Source organism: Leptodactylus fuscus, chromosome 4, assembly GCF_031893055.1.
Source record: "Leptodactylus fuscus isolate aLepFus1 chromosome 4, aLepFus1.hap2, whole genome shotgun sequence".
In the NCBI taxonomy this organism is placed as follows: domain Eukaryota; kingdom Metazoa; phylum Chordata; class Amphibia; order Anura; family Leptodactylidae; genus Leptodactylus; species Leptodactylus fuscus.
The window spans coordinates 55,769,085-55,787,087 of record NC_134268.1 but is presented as its reverse complement, the minus strand read 5'-3'; the positions used below and the strand labels follow the sequence as shown (position 1 = coordinate 55,787,087).

General features: G+C 38.5%; 1 protein-coding gene across 2 annotated transcripts in view; it reads right to left on the bottom strand.

Moving 5' to 3' along the window:
- The window catches only part of TOX (thymocyte selection associated high mobility group box), a 219,660-nt gene that overhangs the window by 71,440 nt on the left and 130,217 nt on the right, over window positions 1–18,003 (bottom strand). For both annotated transcript variants that reach the window (XM_075270543.1, XM_075270544.1), the window contains one exon: window positions 13,055–13,297. In XM_075270543.1, the coding sequence (XP_075126644.1) occupies window positions 13,055–13,297 (243 nt within the window). The remainder of the gene's footprint in view (window positions 1–13,054; window positions 13,298–18,003) is intronic.

Here is an 18,003-nt window from a genome sequence, read left to right as displayed (position 1 = left end):
AAAGATTACGCTATATGGGGAACAGTAATATAATAATATATACAACTCTATAAATAATTGTGTTATCACTTGGAATTGATATCACAGACAATTGATACATTTTGCTGCCTCCATTACAGCAGTGATTGTATATTATAAGTAATGATGTTCTGGTTACTGTAAAGTAAAATAACTACTTGCACTTCTGATCTCTGTAACAGCATCGACATCTGTAAATGGCGTCTATATTATGTGGGGATATCAACAAGAGACATAGGATTTATCAGAAATATTACATAGGTTGAGTCACATTTTTGGCCTCCACTTAATAGAAGAACAAGGATCAGCTGATAAAGGATTATTACTGCACATAGTAGGAAAAAATGGCTTAGCACAATGTATATCGTAAGAGATAGTGCGGTAGTACACACAGGGAGAGAGTTATTTCAGCTTATGTTTACGATAATCTAAGACTGTGGTGTCGGAGTGTCCGTGCTCACCGTGACTACTTAAGGTAATGTGCACATGAGCTACAACAACAAAATTACAGATGGGCCCAAAATGGAAAAGGCATTACTTTATCCTGTAAAGGAGCCAATTAATGGTGGAAAAAAACACCCGACAGGTCCCCTTTAATGTGGCACATCATGGACCCAGTGGACTATAGTCTTTAGGAATGGTAAATCACTCCAAAAGATCCAAACTATAAGTCTCTCCAAGTTAACCTCGCCAAAGTTTCTTGCTTCTTTTTAAAGGAATAAGGGGCAAGAACAGGCTCAACCTTTTGCCCAAATATGTTGTAAGCGAGCATTTGAAAGTTTTCTATAAAACTTGTTAGTGGGGAAAAAAAAGAAGCTTTAAAAAAAATAAAAAATAAAAAGTTGTAAATCACTCCTTTCCCTACAATAGATACAAAAGTAGAAAGTTATTGTGAAACACATACACATTAGGTATCCCTGTGTCTGAAAGTGCCCGGTCTACTGAATATAGGGGATCTGCAGAGCTCCTGTTCCGTCAGGAAGGGGTTAATAGGAGCACTGCAGATCCCCTATATTCAGCCAGGCTGAATTCCAAGTGGGGGAAAAAAAAACCCAGTCCTCAAGCTCAGGGAAGGGGCAGACAGACAACCAAAACACCCCCTCCCCTTCCCCAGCATCTACTGCACCCAGAAACGCCGACCATTTTATTCTTTGAAATTTTCCAGTAGCTGCTGCATTTCCCCCCTCGGCTTATACTCGAGTCAATAAGTTTTCCCAGTTTTTTGTGGTAAAATTAGGGGCCTCGGCTTATATTCGGGTCGGCTTATACTCGAGTATATACAGTATATATATATATATATATATATATATATATATATATATATATATATATATATAGTGGCTTTTTTGTAATTTGTTTTCAATGCTGACTTCTGATACTATCAGCACAGATTTTCTTACAAATGTGTCTACTACAAGTTACAGAACACTAGTAGCCTTGGATTTTTCATGATAATACAAAGCTTTTGGTCTTGTTTTGGTTCCAAAGCTCCTGAATGATTTATAACCTACAACAATGTACAGTAATATAGAATATGTCTCCTATATTATCCTGAAAAATGCTGACTTTAAGTATAAGACTAGATATGTATTGTATACCACAATCTATTTTGTTGCCTTACGCCCCGCCTATCCCTAACTAGCCTCCTTACCATTGTATTATGTGTTTGTCAGTGCTGACTGATCTTCCCAGAATAATTCATTTTAGCATAATTATTTTTACAAGGCTAAAGGCAAGGATTTATTTCTGCCTCCAGAGCACAATATGTTTGCATACACTTAGCCTAAAATACTGCTATTGAATTAATTGCTGTGTAGAATTAAAAAAAAAAAAAAAAGCGATCACATTTCCCAAATAATATATTTGAGGCCAGAACGTGTGACAAATAAACCAGATGAACAATATAATTTATCAGAGTAGAAAGAGAAAAGCTAAATGTGACCCACCTAGCAGGAGGTCACAACCAATAACCATTTGTGAAGATGAAAATGGCCTGACGGAAACATAAAATGCAAATGACTGTTTTCTAGAGATTTGGAGTCAAGATTACAATTCAGTTCGAAACATACGTAATGGTGGCTCACATACCCTATACATCGGTATACATGGATGTGAATTGATGACATATTTCTATGTATCTTTTCATGTTATACTATTATGTGTAATATTACCACTAGTGCTATTTAACCCTTAAGTACTATCATGGTGTCTATCATAATGATATGTGTATGATAGTGGTGTATGATAGACTTAAGGGTTAAAGAGAATATAATGTTCTGTATTAAATAGGTGACTAATGGTAAAACTTATCAATTACACTATTTAGACTAGTTCTGGAGGTTACTGCTCTAAAATCCTTCTGGTCAGGTTAGGAGAAGGCAATACAATATTCCTAATATTGGAAATTTACGAAATTATCATATTGTGGCAACAGTAGCTTATGTATATATTGCTTAATTCTATTTGTGTTCCTGCCAATCTCTATGGACTTCAAGTCACAATCTGAATAAGTTAATTTAAAACTAAAACTTTGCTTTCAGCCTTTTAGATTCGCAGTGGTTGTTTTTTTTCTGTTGGGTCATTTTATTAAGTGATTTACCCTTCAGTTTATGAGCAAATGACTGAACCTTCTCTTTAGTTATAACATCAAACGCAGCCAAAGGACAGAGGTTGGACTGACTCTCAGAATCCATTAAATCTACTACTTTAGTTTACTTTAACAATATTTTTTTATTGTGCTTTATCATTCAAGGCATAATAATTAAATCTGAAACAAATACAGAAATTTTAAGCAGCTAGCAGATCATTTTTTCCAGTATGCCATGGACCCATAGAGTGCAAATTTTTGCAAAAATATTGCTATTGCAATTTCTTTGCTTGATGCTAAATCAACGTGTGGTCTAGGAAATAATAGTGATACGGACTATTTCTGAGCCCTTTCACTACTTACTTCTATACCGTCCTAGATCTATCTACCTACAAATATACAACATAGGCTAGGTAACAGCTGCGTCTGTATTCCGCTCAGGGTTTCCATCCCCGAATCTGCTTAAAGGGGTTGTCCCATCACAAGGATCCTATCTATACTGCTTGTTAATGTGGATGTAAGACTTTTCCTAAATACATTGCTTCAGCAAAACTGCTTTGTTTGTCCACTATCTTACTTTATTCAATTCATTGTTGACACAGCCCTTGACTTATCTGCTCAAAAGTCAAGTGATGTATCTGCTGCTCTCAGGGGGGAGGGAGGAGGGGCTAAGTGCACGGGAGCGAGCCTGTGTTTCTAGCTATTCCTGTGTCTACACCACATGACCTAGCTTCCTGTTAGCAGATAGAGGAGAGGAGCTGCTTTAATTTCTTCTGTTCTCCCAGTTATCAGGCTAGCTAATTCAATTGTGTTCATTATGGCAGAGAAAGGCAGTCTCTGTATGTAACACAGAATGGAGTTGCTGCTTCCTGTACTTCATAGTCCAATATGGGTAGGCGGAGCTACATGCTAATTTAGGGCGGAGCTAAACGGCAGGTTGCATGTGAAACCCCGCCCACCAAATGATGTAAGAAACCAGGAAGAAAGAAGATTTTACAGCAGTGAAGACTGGTGAGTATGCAACGTGAGAATACCCCTTTAAAAAATGTCTTTTCTCTCCACATTTTTCTTATTTTTTCAGCGGAAACTGCTGCTTTCAGCGGTCTGCTACCCCATCATAGTCTATGGGGTCCATGGGTTTCCATGAATAACTGCTTTTTAGGCTGAGGCCCCATGTTGCGAAAATGCAGCTTTTTTTGTTGCAGATTGTGGTGTGTTTTTTTGAGCCAAAAGTAAGAATGTCTACAAAAGGAATGGGAAATATATAGAAGGTTCTTATATTTCTACCTTCTGCTCAATCTACTGTGGCTCAAAAAACCGCAGCAAAATCTGCAACAAAAAAAGCTGCTTTTCCACAATGTGAGGTCTTAGCCTTACGCAGATTGGGTTTCTATTCGTCGGGTTCCCAAGTGGACCCGACAAACAGAAAATCCAAACCCTAGCCATTGATACGTTCTGTATCTACATTATATGTGTATATATGGTAAATATAGATTAAATAGATTGTAAGCTCTTGTGAGCAGGGCCCTCAGTCCCATTGTGTGAAATGAGGTTCTTTGTAATGTATCTTTCTGTCTGTATTTGAACCCTACAAATTGTACAGTGCTGCGGAATATCTTGGCGCTATATAAATAAAATTTATTATTATTATTGGGTTTCAATTTAATAATTGTTTGCAGGAATACAGTATATTGTCACATGGGTTTGGCCCAGGTACTCTGCTTTCCTCCAATGTTGCAAACAAAATTAAAAAAAAAATAGCTTGACTGGTTTCTTCTTAAAATGGCCACTGTGATCCACAATATGGATAAGAACTGACATAATGAACATATGTACTGCAATGAATAGAATTGCAGAATTTATTAATAAATAAATAAACAATAAAATTATCATAAACACAAATAGAATTCACCAGAGACTATAAGACTGTGAGACCTAAATCTCAAAAACGCAAAGTTTAAAACGTGTATAAAATATATATATTGGAAAAATGTGTAAGTTTAAGAAGTTTGTTTTTATTGCTGGTTCAGTAAAAAAAATATCAAAAGAGAAATGTAAATGACAATTTTTTAAGATGCTGCGGGCTTTCCAATATGTTCAGCCATGACGGTAGAACAGTAAAGTGAATTATTACAAAATGAGAATTTTCAGTCCATTCATCTGCATTTTAGGCGATTGACTAATTACATCCAAACCTTCTCCCACCTGATACAGGATCTCACTCAATTTATTTAACTGGAGAAACCTCTGTAAAACTCCTCATTTTCCAGCATTAATATGTCATAGGATTTATCTTTTTGATGTATTTCACAGAAATATTCGATACAGTTCTCACATGTTACAGACCAATGAATACATTGATCACCACTTAAATGGATTTGCCCCTATTTAATTATCTTACGTTGGCTTATTATACCGTAAATCATTATATATTAATACTATTCCATATCCTACTTGAACCCTTGTGCTTATATTATTATTTATTTCTCTTCCTTATATATCACCAACCTATTCCACAGCACTTTACAGCCATCACTATTCACTGTCCCCAATAGGAAATCTAAATTCCCTCCTGAATATCTTTGAAGGGTAAAAAGAAACCCAAGACAGACCCTACAAAGCCCATGTGAATGTTATCCTGGGTCAGATTAGAATCCAGAACCCCAATGCTTCAAGTCAATAGTATTAACCACTTAGACACTAGGCTGCCCAGGTTGGGGTGTAATGGTGCCAACTTCGGTTAGAGGCCACTACATAATGTTGTCTCCTGTCCTTTAGCCAACATGTTCTTAGTCCCTACCAGCTGAAAGTCATGTAGACAATAAACTCAGTGAGTAAAGAACTCCATCTCATTACAACCATATTCTTTACTGAAATTGATTTTTGTTGAATTGGGTTCGGCTTTGATCTATCCTCGGTCTTATACTATTAATATCCCTCGTATTTGGTGATATCTCAATGATGGATTCCTGTGATGTTTTATCAGTTTTTGATCTAAAGTTGAAACAGTTTTCTCTTCAACTGCCAAAAAAATCAGCATCTAATTGTGTCAATACAAAGCAATTATTGGATCTCACTGGATTTCATTATTGGATTGGAAGCCATTACAAATTGCATCCCCACCTATCTTCTACATGTGATAAAGACAATGTAGGTGAAGTTGCTGAATACACCACTCATTGCTAGAACAATGGTATCCCTTGGAATCATTCAGAAAATGGACTATTGGGTTATTATAGTCCATGGAGTCAATTGGACTCAACGTTCTGAAGAGTACCAAACTTGTCAAGGCAAATATATATTATCTCTGCGCAACTAGTTGGAAAGCAAAAGGAACTGATCACATACATATTATGTTCTGAGCCAAAATGTTCTGGTTATCCTGTGCAGTTGTGCCCATACTCAATGGTTTGGTTAGCAATTCTAATTTGTATCATGGCATGCCAATAAAAAACATATGTCAGCTCACCCACAGATCTTCTGATTTAAAAAGAAAAAAATGTCCATTACCTTATGAAGAAAGGAAGGTGCTCGGAAAATTCGGCCTCTCAGCCAAAGGTGTAAGTACAAGCGTCCATGAATTGAAAAAATCCAGCATCTATTCCTTTGTATAAAACGTAACTTTTATTATGAAAAAGTTTTCCGGAGCATGAGCCGCTCCATAAAATCAAATACAAGTATGCATGATGGCAGAGATGAAATGACGTCTGACTAAGACGTCATTTCATCTCTGCCATCATGCATACTTGTATTTGATTTTATGGAGCGGCTCATGCTCCGGAAAACTTTTTCATAATAAAAGTTACGTTTTATACAAAGGAATAGATGCTGGATTTTTTCAATTCATGGATGCCAATAAAAGTCTCAAAAGGCTGCAACTCACATCCCTTCATTGGGTGGCCACAAATGGATACATATAGGATAGTTCGTATATTATTTTATGACAATGTCTCAAAATCGTTGTTTTAAGAAAAGCTGCTATACTTGTGATACACATATCTTAACAATTCCAACCCAGAGGATAGGTCAGAAAAAACATAGCATTGCTTTAAATTCCTCCTCACTGTGGTTAAAAGAGTCCAGTGGGTGGTCCTATGTAGTAATTTCCCATATAAAGCCGGGGCTCCACATGGCATAAATGCCACGGTTTTCCCAAGCTAGCTAACCCCAACTCCACTTTGCAGCGGACACACGACGATTTCCAAAACCATTGCGGTTTTGGAATTCGCAACATGTCAATTATACCTACAGAAATGCCAGCAGTTTCCCTATAGGTATAATGAAGTAGAATGAATGCAGAAATAACCTCTGCGAACCTTCTGTCCGAACTGCTTCGGGAAGAACCGCGATGCATTGCCACTTCATTTTTTCCCATATCACTTATGTGCTGAGGGACGCGACATGGAGTCCATACCAAAATGGCTGTCAATCATGGTGTAGGACCACCTACTGGACTCTTTAGTCTAGAGCAGTGATGGCGAACCTATGGCACGCGTGCCAGAGAGGGCACGCAGAGCCCTCCATGCTGGCACACGTGCGGTCGCCCGGATCGCTCACCAACAGGGAATCCGGTACAGGATTCCCCGTTGATGAGCGATCACTGCCTTCAGTTGTATGTGCAAATGCACATACAGCTGAAAGCTGTCAGGGTAGGCCGCGGATCGCGCGACCGCGGCCTACACTGGCTGCAGAGTTTGACCTCTGCCCCGACGCGGGCGCGATGACGTCATCAGCGCCGCCAGTGACAAGAAGGTGGATGCCGGCGGCTCTTCAGGGGTGAGTATGAGAGTGGCTCACTGTGTATATGATGTTGGGGGGAGCGCTTATAATACTTGGTGGGGTGTATGATACTGGGGGGGAGTGTATAATACTGGGGGGGCTTATAATACTGGGTGGGGTGTATAATACTGGGGGGAGTGTATAATACTGGGGGGAGTGTATAATACTGAGGGGGCTTATAATACTGGGGGGAGTGTATAATACTGGGGGGGCTTATAATACTGGGTGGGGTGTATAATACTGGGGGGAGTGTATAATACTGGGGGGAGTGTATAATACTGAGGGGGCTTATAATACTGGGGGGAGTGTATAGTACTGGGGGGGCTTATAATACTGGGGTGGCTTATAATACTGGGGGGTGTACTAAAGAGCATATAATACTGGGGGGGGGCCTATTTATAAGCACACAATACTGTGTGTGGATGCCACTGTGGAGCATATAATCCTGTGGGGGGGGGGGACACCTACTGCGGAGCATATAACACTGGGGGGCTACTGTGGTACTGTGGAGAATATAATATTGTGTGGTGGGCCCACTGCAGAGCATATAATACTGTCTGGGGTCCCCTCACTATTTATATCACACAGTATCTGTTTTATAGCAGACGTGATATTAGTACAGGATGTAAGAATATTACACGGTAACTATAAAACAGATCCTGTGCGATGTAAATAGTGAAAATTAATTGTTCAAAGTACCAAATGCCGAGACCTTTACATTTCAGTACAACGTTGTTTGTATTATTGAAAGCTCTGTAAAGCCCCACATGACTGTAATTTTTGGTCAGTAACTGTCCGCAATTGTGGATCCGCATAGTATTAAGTCTATATTGTCGTGTTGGCACTCCGCGAAAATTTTGTGGGTTTTGGGTTGCAGTTTGGGCACTCGGTCTCTAAAAGGTTCGCCATCACTGGTCTACAGTGATTGGGAATTTTAATAAATACATTACAGGTTAAACTGACATTATCCCACAAAGCTATATACATCATTTATACCATGCTCTTAACACATATAATATAGCAGTTCCCTTATAACACCTCCTTATCCTCAAGAATATTTTAATATTTTTCCTTGAACATTCTATTTTCCCAGACTACCTCTGTCCAATCTCCACAAAGTCACAAGTCATTGCTGCGTTACTTGTATTTAATTGTAATCTACATTATATAACACTCGGTGTCAAATAAATGCCGGCTGGTGATTCTAAAGGGTTCACAAACTTTCAAACCTTTCCATTTTAACGTCGAAGTCTAAAAGCATCAGACTTCAGAAAGCCATAAACACTGTGAATGGCAAATTGGAACAACTATGACCAAAGACGTGCAAGGAATCAGCAGAATTACTATTTATGTTTCGGATGTCATATCAGATTTTCCTTTGTACAAACTTATTGAATAGAATGGAATAATTTCTAAAATAAAAGGCTTGACTGATAAAGCTATGATAAATTGTGCAAAGAATATCTAATTATTCATTGCCTTTATCCCCCTGTCACATTGTTTAAAAGCATTTCTTTTTACACAATGTGACATCCATTTCATTTCAGACTAATGCTTGCGTTATTTGATATTGAAGTAATTAGACTTGACATCATCTATTCTTTACTGTCCTAAAAGAACTTCCAGACGGGTCTGCTGTTATGTTTTATGCATTACGGGAGCAAAATGCCACAATATTTTGGAAATATTTCTTCAGAAACCAGTAATCAAATTGTTTGTAATCAAATTTTCTGCTGAGCTTTGAAAGCTACATTATTCAATATGCTACTGATTCTTTTCTGTAATAGCAACATACTGTATTAGAAATGCATGCAGCTTTAATACATCTCCATTTGCTGATTTACAGCATTCCCAATAGACCCGCGGAAAAAAAAAAATTGCTTTCCTTCCATAGGCACTGCACGAAACATATGTATGTGCTGCTTGTCAAAACAGTGATATTTGAGTACAAAGAAAATCAGCCCTGTCAGAGGAAAAACACAGCAATTAAAATACTGGCTTCAGTGCTTTGTTTGTTTTCTAACCTATTTGCATCATGGGAAAATGGCATGGGCTTGTCTTGAATAATAACTTGAGCAAACAAAACAATCTTTTCCTATTATGTATTTGTGTAATGTAATAATCCTTAAAGTTACAATTTGGAAATTGTTTAGAATCATTTCACTATAGTTGATACATTTGGGAATTGTACAATGTTTTCAACTGTTAATGATAATGAAGATTAAAGGGGTTGTCAAAGAAGAAAAAAAAAAAGTACATGGGCTAAAAAATGGAAATAAGTTTTCCCCGATGGAAAAAAGGAAGACTGTCTCTCTAGCTCCACCTTTTGGAAGGGAGTTCCAGATAAATCAATGACTGGCTGTTAAGAAGCCTATGGACATAACCTGGGATTGAAGACATATAGTCTGCAAATAGGAACACTGACCTAGTCTCAGACAGATTTTTTTGTTTATTGATAGTGTAAAGGAGGATACTGGTTGACTACGTAAGAGATGGCTAGGTGTGGTCAGGAGGGCATATTCTTCGTTATATATTCCTGGCAGAGCATGCACATCCTGTAAGGCCTGGTTTACATCTGAGTCGGTAATCCGTTCAGGGAGTCCACATGGGCACTGCTACTACAAACTGAATGAGCCCCTTATTCAGCTTATTTTGGGAGTGCTGGGTGTCAGACACCACCAATCTGATGGCCTATTAAAGTCCTGGCAAATACTTTTAATCTTATGGTCAGGCAACTCTTCATCAGATCTTACTATTTATGACATCAGTGTATACAGTATTAAAGGGATTCTATCATTAAAATCACATTTTTTTTGTCGATCACATGTAGGAATAGCCTTAAGAAAGGCTATTCTTCTCCTACCTTTAGATTTTCGTCTGTATCCAAAGGAGTTCTCTCGCAGCACTGGGGGCGGTCCCCAATGCTGTGAGAGAAATCTCCAGCACCGCCTCCATCTTCTTCAGGAATGGCCTCTCTGCGCGTCTTTTTCCGAAGCTGCGTTCAAACTCCTAGGCCTTGGGCCTCGAGCAGAGCCGACTGCGCATGCCCACAGCCCATAAGAAAATGGCCGCTTACACAGCTGTGTAAGCAGCCATTTTTCTTGTGGCCTCGGGCATGCACAGTCTGCTCTGCCCGAAGCCTAGAAGTTTGAACCCAGCTCCGGAAGATGAAGCGCAGAGAGGCCGTTCCTGAAGATGATGGAGGTGGCGCTGGAGATTTTTCTCACAGCATTGAGGATGCCCCCAGTGCTGTTTGAGAGAACCCATTTCCATACAGACAAAGACTGGAATTTCTACCGAACGGCGGCACGGAGAAGACATCTAAAGGTAGGAGACGAATAGCCTTTCTTAAAGCTATTCCTACATGTGATCGACAAAAAATTTGATTTTAATGATAGAATCCCTTTAATATAAGTAGATTATATTGTATGACTAATCACTAAGTAGGGACCATACAAAATTACATGTGTATGTAAGTAAGTACAGTATATTGTTTAATATAATAGTAGACCATTGTAAGTTATTACAATTTTTAGAGTATAAATCCAATGTCATAGGTCCTCTTAATAAAATACATTTGCCAAGGCACTACATACCGTCATGTGAAAGAGTATGTAAGGTTTTTGTATACATAATGCATGCCTTATAAAATACCAAATGTAAAGTTAATCGAAATCTATAATGTGATTTCGAATATGTGTAAGTAGATAAGTCTGCCTCATTCAGACAACCTACAGTCCATGTCTGTAGGGTCTGGAAAAGGTTGGTGAATGTGTTCAATGGTCTATAAATGTAAAGCTTTTACCCTGAAAAGAGGTTGCTAAGGAAACAGCCAAATAGAGGGATTGTAATAGTTCACATCTTAATCCAGAAATTTATTCCACAGTGAAACATTAACAATCCAAATATGGAACAATTCATCCTTCCATAAAGTATCTTCACATTTCACAGTCACATTAACAATTATGTGGGGATTCAAGACTGTCTATAGTGAAAATAATCATTTTCCAACTGGAAATATTTAATATTAACAAAGAATAGTCTATGCAGGGGTAAGAACTGGCCAAATGTGATCAATAACTATGTTTTCATAAAGAATCAATAATTTTTTTTTAAATTGATTTGATGGTATTTTCCCTTTGCCTTCTCCATATACAAACTAAAGTATGACGTCCATTGTTTGCCACCTTAAAGGAATATATCGCCATTTTATAATTTATTTATTAAATTCAGATAGTGAACTATATTACTTTTTTCTAATATGCTTTTATTTTCTTATTCTAGATTTCTTTCATTCTATTTTCTTCACATGATTATGGGGGTTGTCCTCTTGCCTGAGTCTATCTCCCATCGTGTTAACAACATTTAGTGATATGCTTTATGACACATCCATAGCCATAGGGAGACTTGAGCTGAATCTATGGAAGTTCTAGGCATACTCTGTGACTGCTGCAATAAAAACCTCTACTGAATTGGCAAGTGTCAGCCTATTATTAGGCTTACTGGTCAGAGTGTAAATAACAAGATATAGCACTTTTTTGATATTGGTAGTGATATGGAAAATTAAAAATAAAATAATCAGAACTTCTTAAAAAATATGTTTCACATATCTTCAAAGGTAGACCATTTTTGGTGACACATTCCCTTTAAATCACAAATGGGCTAAGTGTTCCAGGATAAACAATAATTTATTATATTTCGCTATTCCTGGTCCTTCTCAATCACTGGCTGAGCAGTCACATTTACTATGTCGAGAGAGACCAGATAGTATAAAATGGCAGAAGATGTGGGAAGACAAGAGTAGGGGACCAGTGAGGAATGGCTTACTTTTATGTAGATTGTGAGCTCCATACAGGGATCACAATCTACATTTTTCCCTGTTAGTATGTATTTGGAGTATGGGAGGAAATCCACAAAAACACAGGGAGAACATACAAACTCCTTGCAGATGTAGTCCTTGGTAGGATTCGAGCCCATGACTCCAGCACTGCAAGGCTGCAGTGCTAACCACTGAGCCACCATGATGCCTCAGGAACAGTTTATTTTTTTGTATAGAGCCTTTATTTATTTTTTTTAATGTAGATTGTGAGCCCCATATAGGGATCACAATGTACTTTTTTTTTCCTATCAGTATGTCTTTGTAGAATGGGAGGAAATCCACGCAAACACAGGGAGAACATACAAACTCCTTGCAGATGTCGTTCCTGGCGGGATACGAACACAGGACTCCAGCGCTGCAATGCTAACCACTGAGCCATTGTGTTGCCCCCAAGGCTTTAAAAAAAATTAACAGCAGGATATCGGCTTTAAAGCTTGAATGCAAAATCTATTACAGACTACAACTATTCTATGTAATCTATAAAGCTGCTCCAAAAGCAAATATGGGCCCCATTGGCTCGAAAGCCTTGGAGTGACCACTACCCCTTCAGTCCTATAGTTACACCAGTAAAGTAGACTACTAAATCAGGTTACAAGTCTAGTGATACATTGAGAGCACCTATGTCAGCTGTAGTTAAGAAGGGGAAGATTTATGCATGTACAAGAAAGCCAAAAAACTACAGTACCCAGTGTTTTACATTACTGTTTCGATTACTGTTGATAGAATTCATCTTTAACACGTGTAACAAACTACAGATGTAATAAATCTTCAGGTTTAAAAACGTTTCTTACCACTGAGAGGGAATTCGAGATTAGAGACCCATCTTGGCTCAGCATGTTGGATACCGTAATCGCTGGCAAATCCATATTCTGTGGATGAAACTGAAGTAGACCATTCTGATTCATTGGATGACAAAGGGAGGAGTATCCTGACTCAGCCTCCGACAGAGGTACAAGTGCGTGTTCTGGCATTGAAGGAGGTGTAATAGGTGGGATGTTAAAGTCTTCATTCTCTAGACTATGTCCAGGATAAGTCTGTAAAGTAAAAACACCACATCTATTTACTCATGTATCACGACACTCACAAACATACTGCACTTATTTTCCAAGTAAGGTTATTTTTACTCAATAAAAGCACAAGTTAAACCCTAATAGATGATGGTGCTGCTCTTATAGTGTTTTGTTTGGAACGCTATTCCCCCAAAGGCATAACAAAGTCTGGCATTTGTAGAATTTCCATTAGGCACAGTTTTCTCAAGAATCAAAAATCATTTAATAAATTCCTAGGGCCCCATTAAGATTCTTGCAGAGTCGTATTATTGCTGTATATCTTTTTTTTTTCCAGGTCTGGGGAAAACAAATGTAATTTACAAAATCAACATTTGATCAGAAATGCTTTTACCGTACTGGTACACGTGAACGTTTTTACAAAAGAATCTCCCAATGGTGGAAATTTTAATACTACTCAGAATTTATATACATATAATACATTTTACACTTAGAGACCAATTTACGGTATGTGAAGTGGTTACTATACAGATATTGCAACTCGTGGCTAAGTGTAGGGGGCTTTGGGTTCTGATTGGAGACAATCAGTTTTTCTAAGGAGTCTTATTATTATTATTATTGTTTATTTATATAGCACCATTAATTCCATGGTGCTTTACATTTGGGGGTTACATAAAATACACAAAATATACAGGTAGATATAATACTAACAGTGACCGACTGGCACGTTGGGGTAGAGGGCCCTGCCCGCGAGGGCTTACAATCTATGGGGGAAGGGTGATAGAGACAGAAGGAGAGGGGGGGACTGTACAGCTGGCAGTGAGGTGATAGTGTTATTGGAGGTTGTAGGCCTTCCTGAATAGGTGAGTCTTCAGGGCCTTCTTGAATCCTGTGATTGTGGGGATCAGTCTTATGTGTCTTGGTAAGAAGTTCCAGAGTATGGGGGATGCATGGGAGATATCTTGGAGGCGGTTGTGTGAGGAGCGGTCTTATAGTCCAGGCAATGTTTCCTGGGAAAAAGGGTATGCACATTAGCTCTCATGCAGGTGCCAGAAACCATCTGCTTTACAAGCCACCTATTACATGACTACCCCATAAGGCAATGACCAATGCTTTAACAGTAGGCCTTGCAACATGACTTGCAGTAGCACAAGAGGCTATCCAGAATCTCACAGACTATGTTCCCAGGGGCATCCTGGAATATATCTGTGCTCTATGGTATATTTCCTAGGATCCACAGTGTTGGGTCTATTAAGGAGGGGTTATCCAGTTTCTAAGATTGATGGTCTATCTGGGTTTATATGAAGAGACAGAAAGATTTGAGCAAGCCTACATCCACAGAAGATCTGTGCCAAGTTCTCCAAGATGGTTAGAACCTCTCTGCCGAATTCCTTCAAAAACTGTGTGCAAGTGTACCCAGAAGAATTTATGAAAGAATGATCTCTCTTTTGTTCATTCACTTAATTTTGTTAATTTGCAAATTTTTTTTAATTGACAAAAATAAACATTTCACATTTCTCATTTTTTCCTCACATGCCTAGACCTTTTACATAATACTGTAGGTCTAGGAGTTACTATTTTGATTTGTGGAGACTGAAACATGATATAGGAAGTTTTATAGGGTAGGTAATGGTTCCTGGGAAAAAGGGTATGTAAGTTATCTCTCATCTAGGCGGAAGAGAGCTTCTATGGATGAGACCTATCTTCTATGGATGAGACCTATCTTCTATGGATGAGACCTATCTTCTATGGATGAGACCTATCTTCTATGGATGAGACCTAGCTTCTATGGATGAGACCTATCTTCTATGGATGAGACCTATCTTCTATGGATGAGACCTAGCTTCTATGGATGAGACCTAGCTTCTATGGATGAGACCTAGCTTGCGAACCCTTTACCAGGAGAAACTACACTATCCAACAAATGGAAATTGGGATAACTGTGGAGCTACAACCATGCTGCAGTGGTGAACTATACAAGGACAGTAGCTGTTAAAGGTGTTAGAGGGTGAACACAAGATCTGGGCTGAGAAATGTTTATTGGATCCTTAAGTAAAACATTACAATGTATCGGTATGGGCAAAAGGGTGGCCTAAGAAATAATGAAGTAAATTGTCAAGTCCATCAAATAAATCCTGAGATAAGCTCCATAACCACAGCACTCCCTCTTATGGGCTGGACAGGTCCCTCCATTTAGTAATTGGTCAGTGATCCGATGACTATGGCCAATGACTCCTCCATTGTATGTACACATTGCTTTACAAATGATCCATTTGCAGAAGATCTTGTAACTTTCTCCCTATAAAATGGATTCTCTATTTTGGTTTCCCTTAAATTTAATTTCTGTTCAATCCAATGCACAGATTCAAATGACTACATTTATTATTCCAAGATCCTTGAAAGCAAAGAAATTTACCTACAAGGTAAACTACTTCACAAGACAATTAAAAACTGTTACATATTTCTAAGAGCTTAAAGTGAATGTCATGGCTGATAAATTCACATTTATATGGAGGGAATGAATACATACAATGCATGGATCACTATGTTGAAGTGTATGAGTGTCTTGAAGAATGACAAGTTTTACGCAATTGTTATGATGATTCCCATTCCATGTGTTTTTAAAGATAAGCAATGGTTTTGCCTTTGGATTTGTGTTTCAATAAGACACTTCATTGGTGTTTGTGATATAGTGAACTATGTCCTGTTTATTCTTAAGTAGAGATGAGCGAGTAGTACTCGATCAAGTAGGTGTTCGATCTAATAATACGGTATTCGAAATACTCGTACTCGATCGAATACTACTAGCTTTTCGAAGTTAAGATTCGATGCAGAACCAGCGTTGATTGGCAGAATGCGATACATTGCCAATCAACGCTGGTTCTTCTCTTACCTTTAGAAGTCTTCTCCCTGCGCAGCGTCCCCGCGTCCTCTTCCGGCTCTGCATTCACTCTGCTTAGGCATTGGGCCTGGGCAGAGCCGACTGCGCATGTATGCGCAGGCGCGGGCAAGCGCAGTCGGCTCTGCCTAGGCCCGATGCCTAGCAGAGTGAATTCAAGGCCGGAAGAGGACGCGGGGACGCTGCGCAGGGAGAAGAATCCAGCCCGACCCTCACTCATGGACTTGGTAAGTAGAATTTGATCAAATGTTGCGTACCCCTGAAACGAGCATTTCCCCCCCATAGACTATAATGGGGTTTGAAACCCGTTCGAACAGTGTGAGGCTTTTCGAATCGGATTTCGACCCTTGGACCTTTTAGTGTTCGCTCATCTCTATTCTTAAGTGTGTGGATGGTTAGGAATGAAGAAGACAGTACAGTGTCTTGTAATTACCTGGCTAAGATGGAGGCTGATCGTGGGACTACTGACAGAGCGCACCCAATATTTAATTGATTTATTTATTACATACATCCTATTAGTCTTGGTAGTAAATTTTCTTGTCCATTCTGTATTTTTACAGCAAACATGAAAACCAATCATAGGGTAAGAGATTGTTCTCATTCTCATTTCCCCAGAGATAGGTTTCTACAGAAAGAAACCAGTTCCCACTGTTTTATTATCCCGCATCCTATAAAATATTTGTAAAAAAGAAAAAGATATATTGAACCCCTTCCACCATCAAAAACTAAACTCTGCCAGGCGTTCTATTCAATCGGGAATCAATTTTGCTCTTGTGTTTAAGAAGCTCTTTGGATCCTTCTAATTCATGACAGATTATTGTAAATAGCAAAGGTTTTCCTTTTTTCACAGTGTGTTTTTCCTGCATTCAATTCCCCCACGTCTAATGTTATTAAATTAAATAGTTGTGAATATGTAATATACAGTACACCGCCGAGCTCATTAAATACATATTTTACTTTGTAGACATTTAAATATTATGATAATGTGTTTCACAGAGAACACTTTGAGAAGTTTAAATAGGATGAACCTTATCTTTAATTTCTGAATGGAGTACATTCACAATGAAGTGTCTTTTGTCTCAGCATGACTTAGACTCGATAGTTTCAGAACATAATGTATTACTGCTGAAACCTGGAGTCCATTACATAAATCATCTCAACTCTCAGCAAGAATTGTCCAACAGTGCCATTGATATGTTTAAGTCAATGATCCTGAAAACAACTTTTTGTCTTACTTCACATGTTCGACAACACTAATAGATCATCTTCATTTAAAAACGCTCAGCGGGCTAATTTATCAAGCCACAGTTATCAAAACCATATTATCTTTTAGGGCACAACTTTCTTTTTATCTCTCTCATCAATTTCCTTCATCGTACAAATGGTTTCCTTTTTTATACATTGGAGCAGATCTAGAAAGGAAATGTGTATACACTCTGTTAACCGTATACGAACTAAAGCATTCACTTCATTCACTTCCCATCAAAGTTTGGGTTTACTGGTATTCATTTATATGGCGCCTCCATAGTACTCCAACGACATACCGATGGGGAGTTTAGATTGTGAGCCCTAGTGGTCACTATAAGTAATGAGAAACTATATAAAGAGTGGCAGAATATGTTGGTGCGAGACAAGAAAGAGAAATAAATAGTACCTATATAACCTATAGAGTTTTGTCATCACTCATGCTGGTTCCTGTTCTCATTGGGGCTCACAATCTGAATTCCAAATCAACCTGTCCCTATGTTTTGGAGTGTGAGAGAAGCCCAAAAAACACAGGCATAACATACAAACTCCATGCACATGTTGCCCTTGGTCACATTCAGACTCAGGT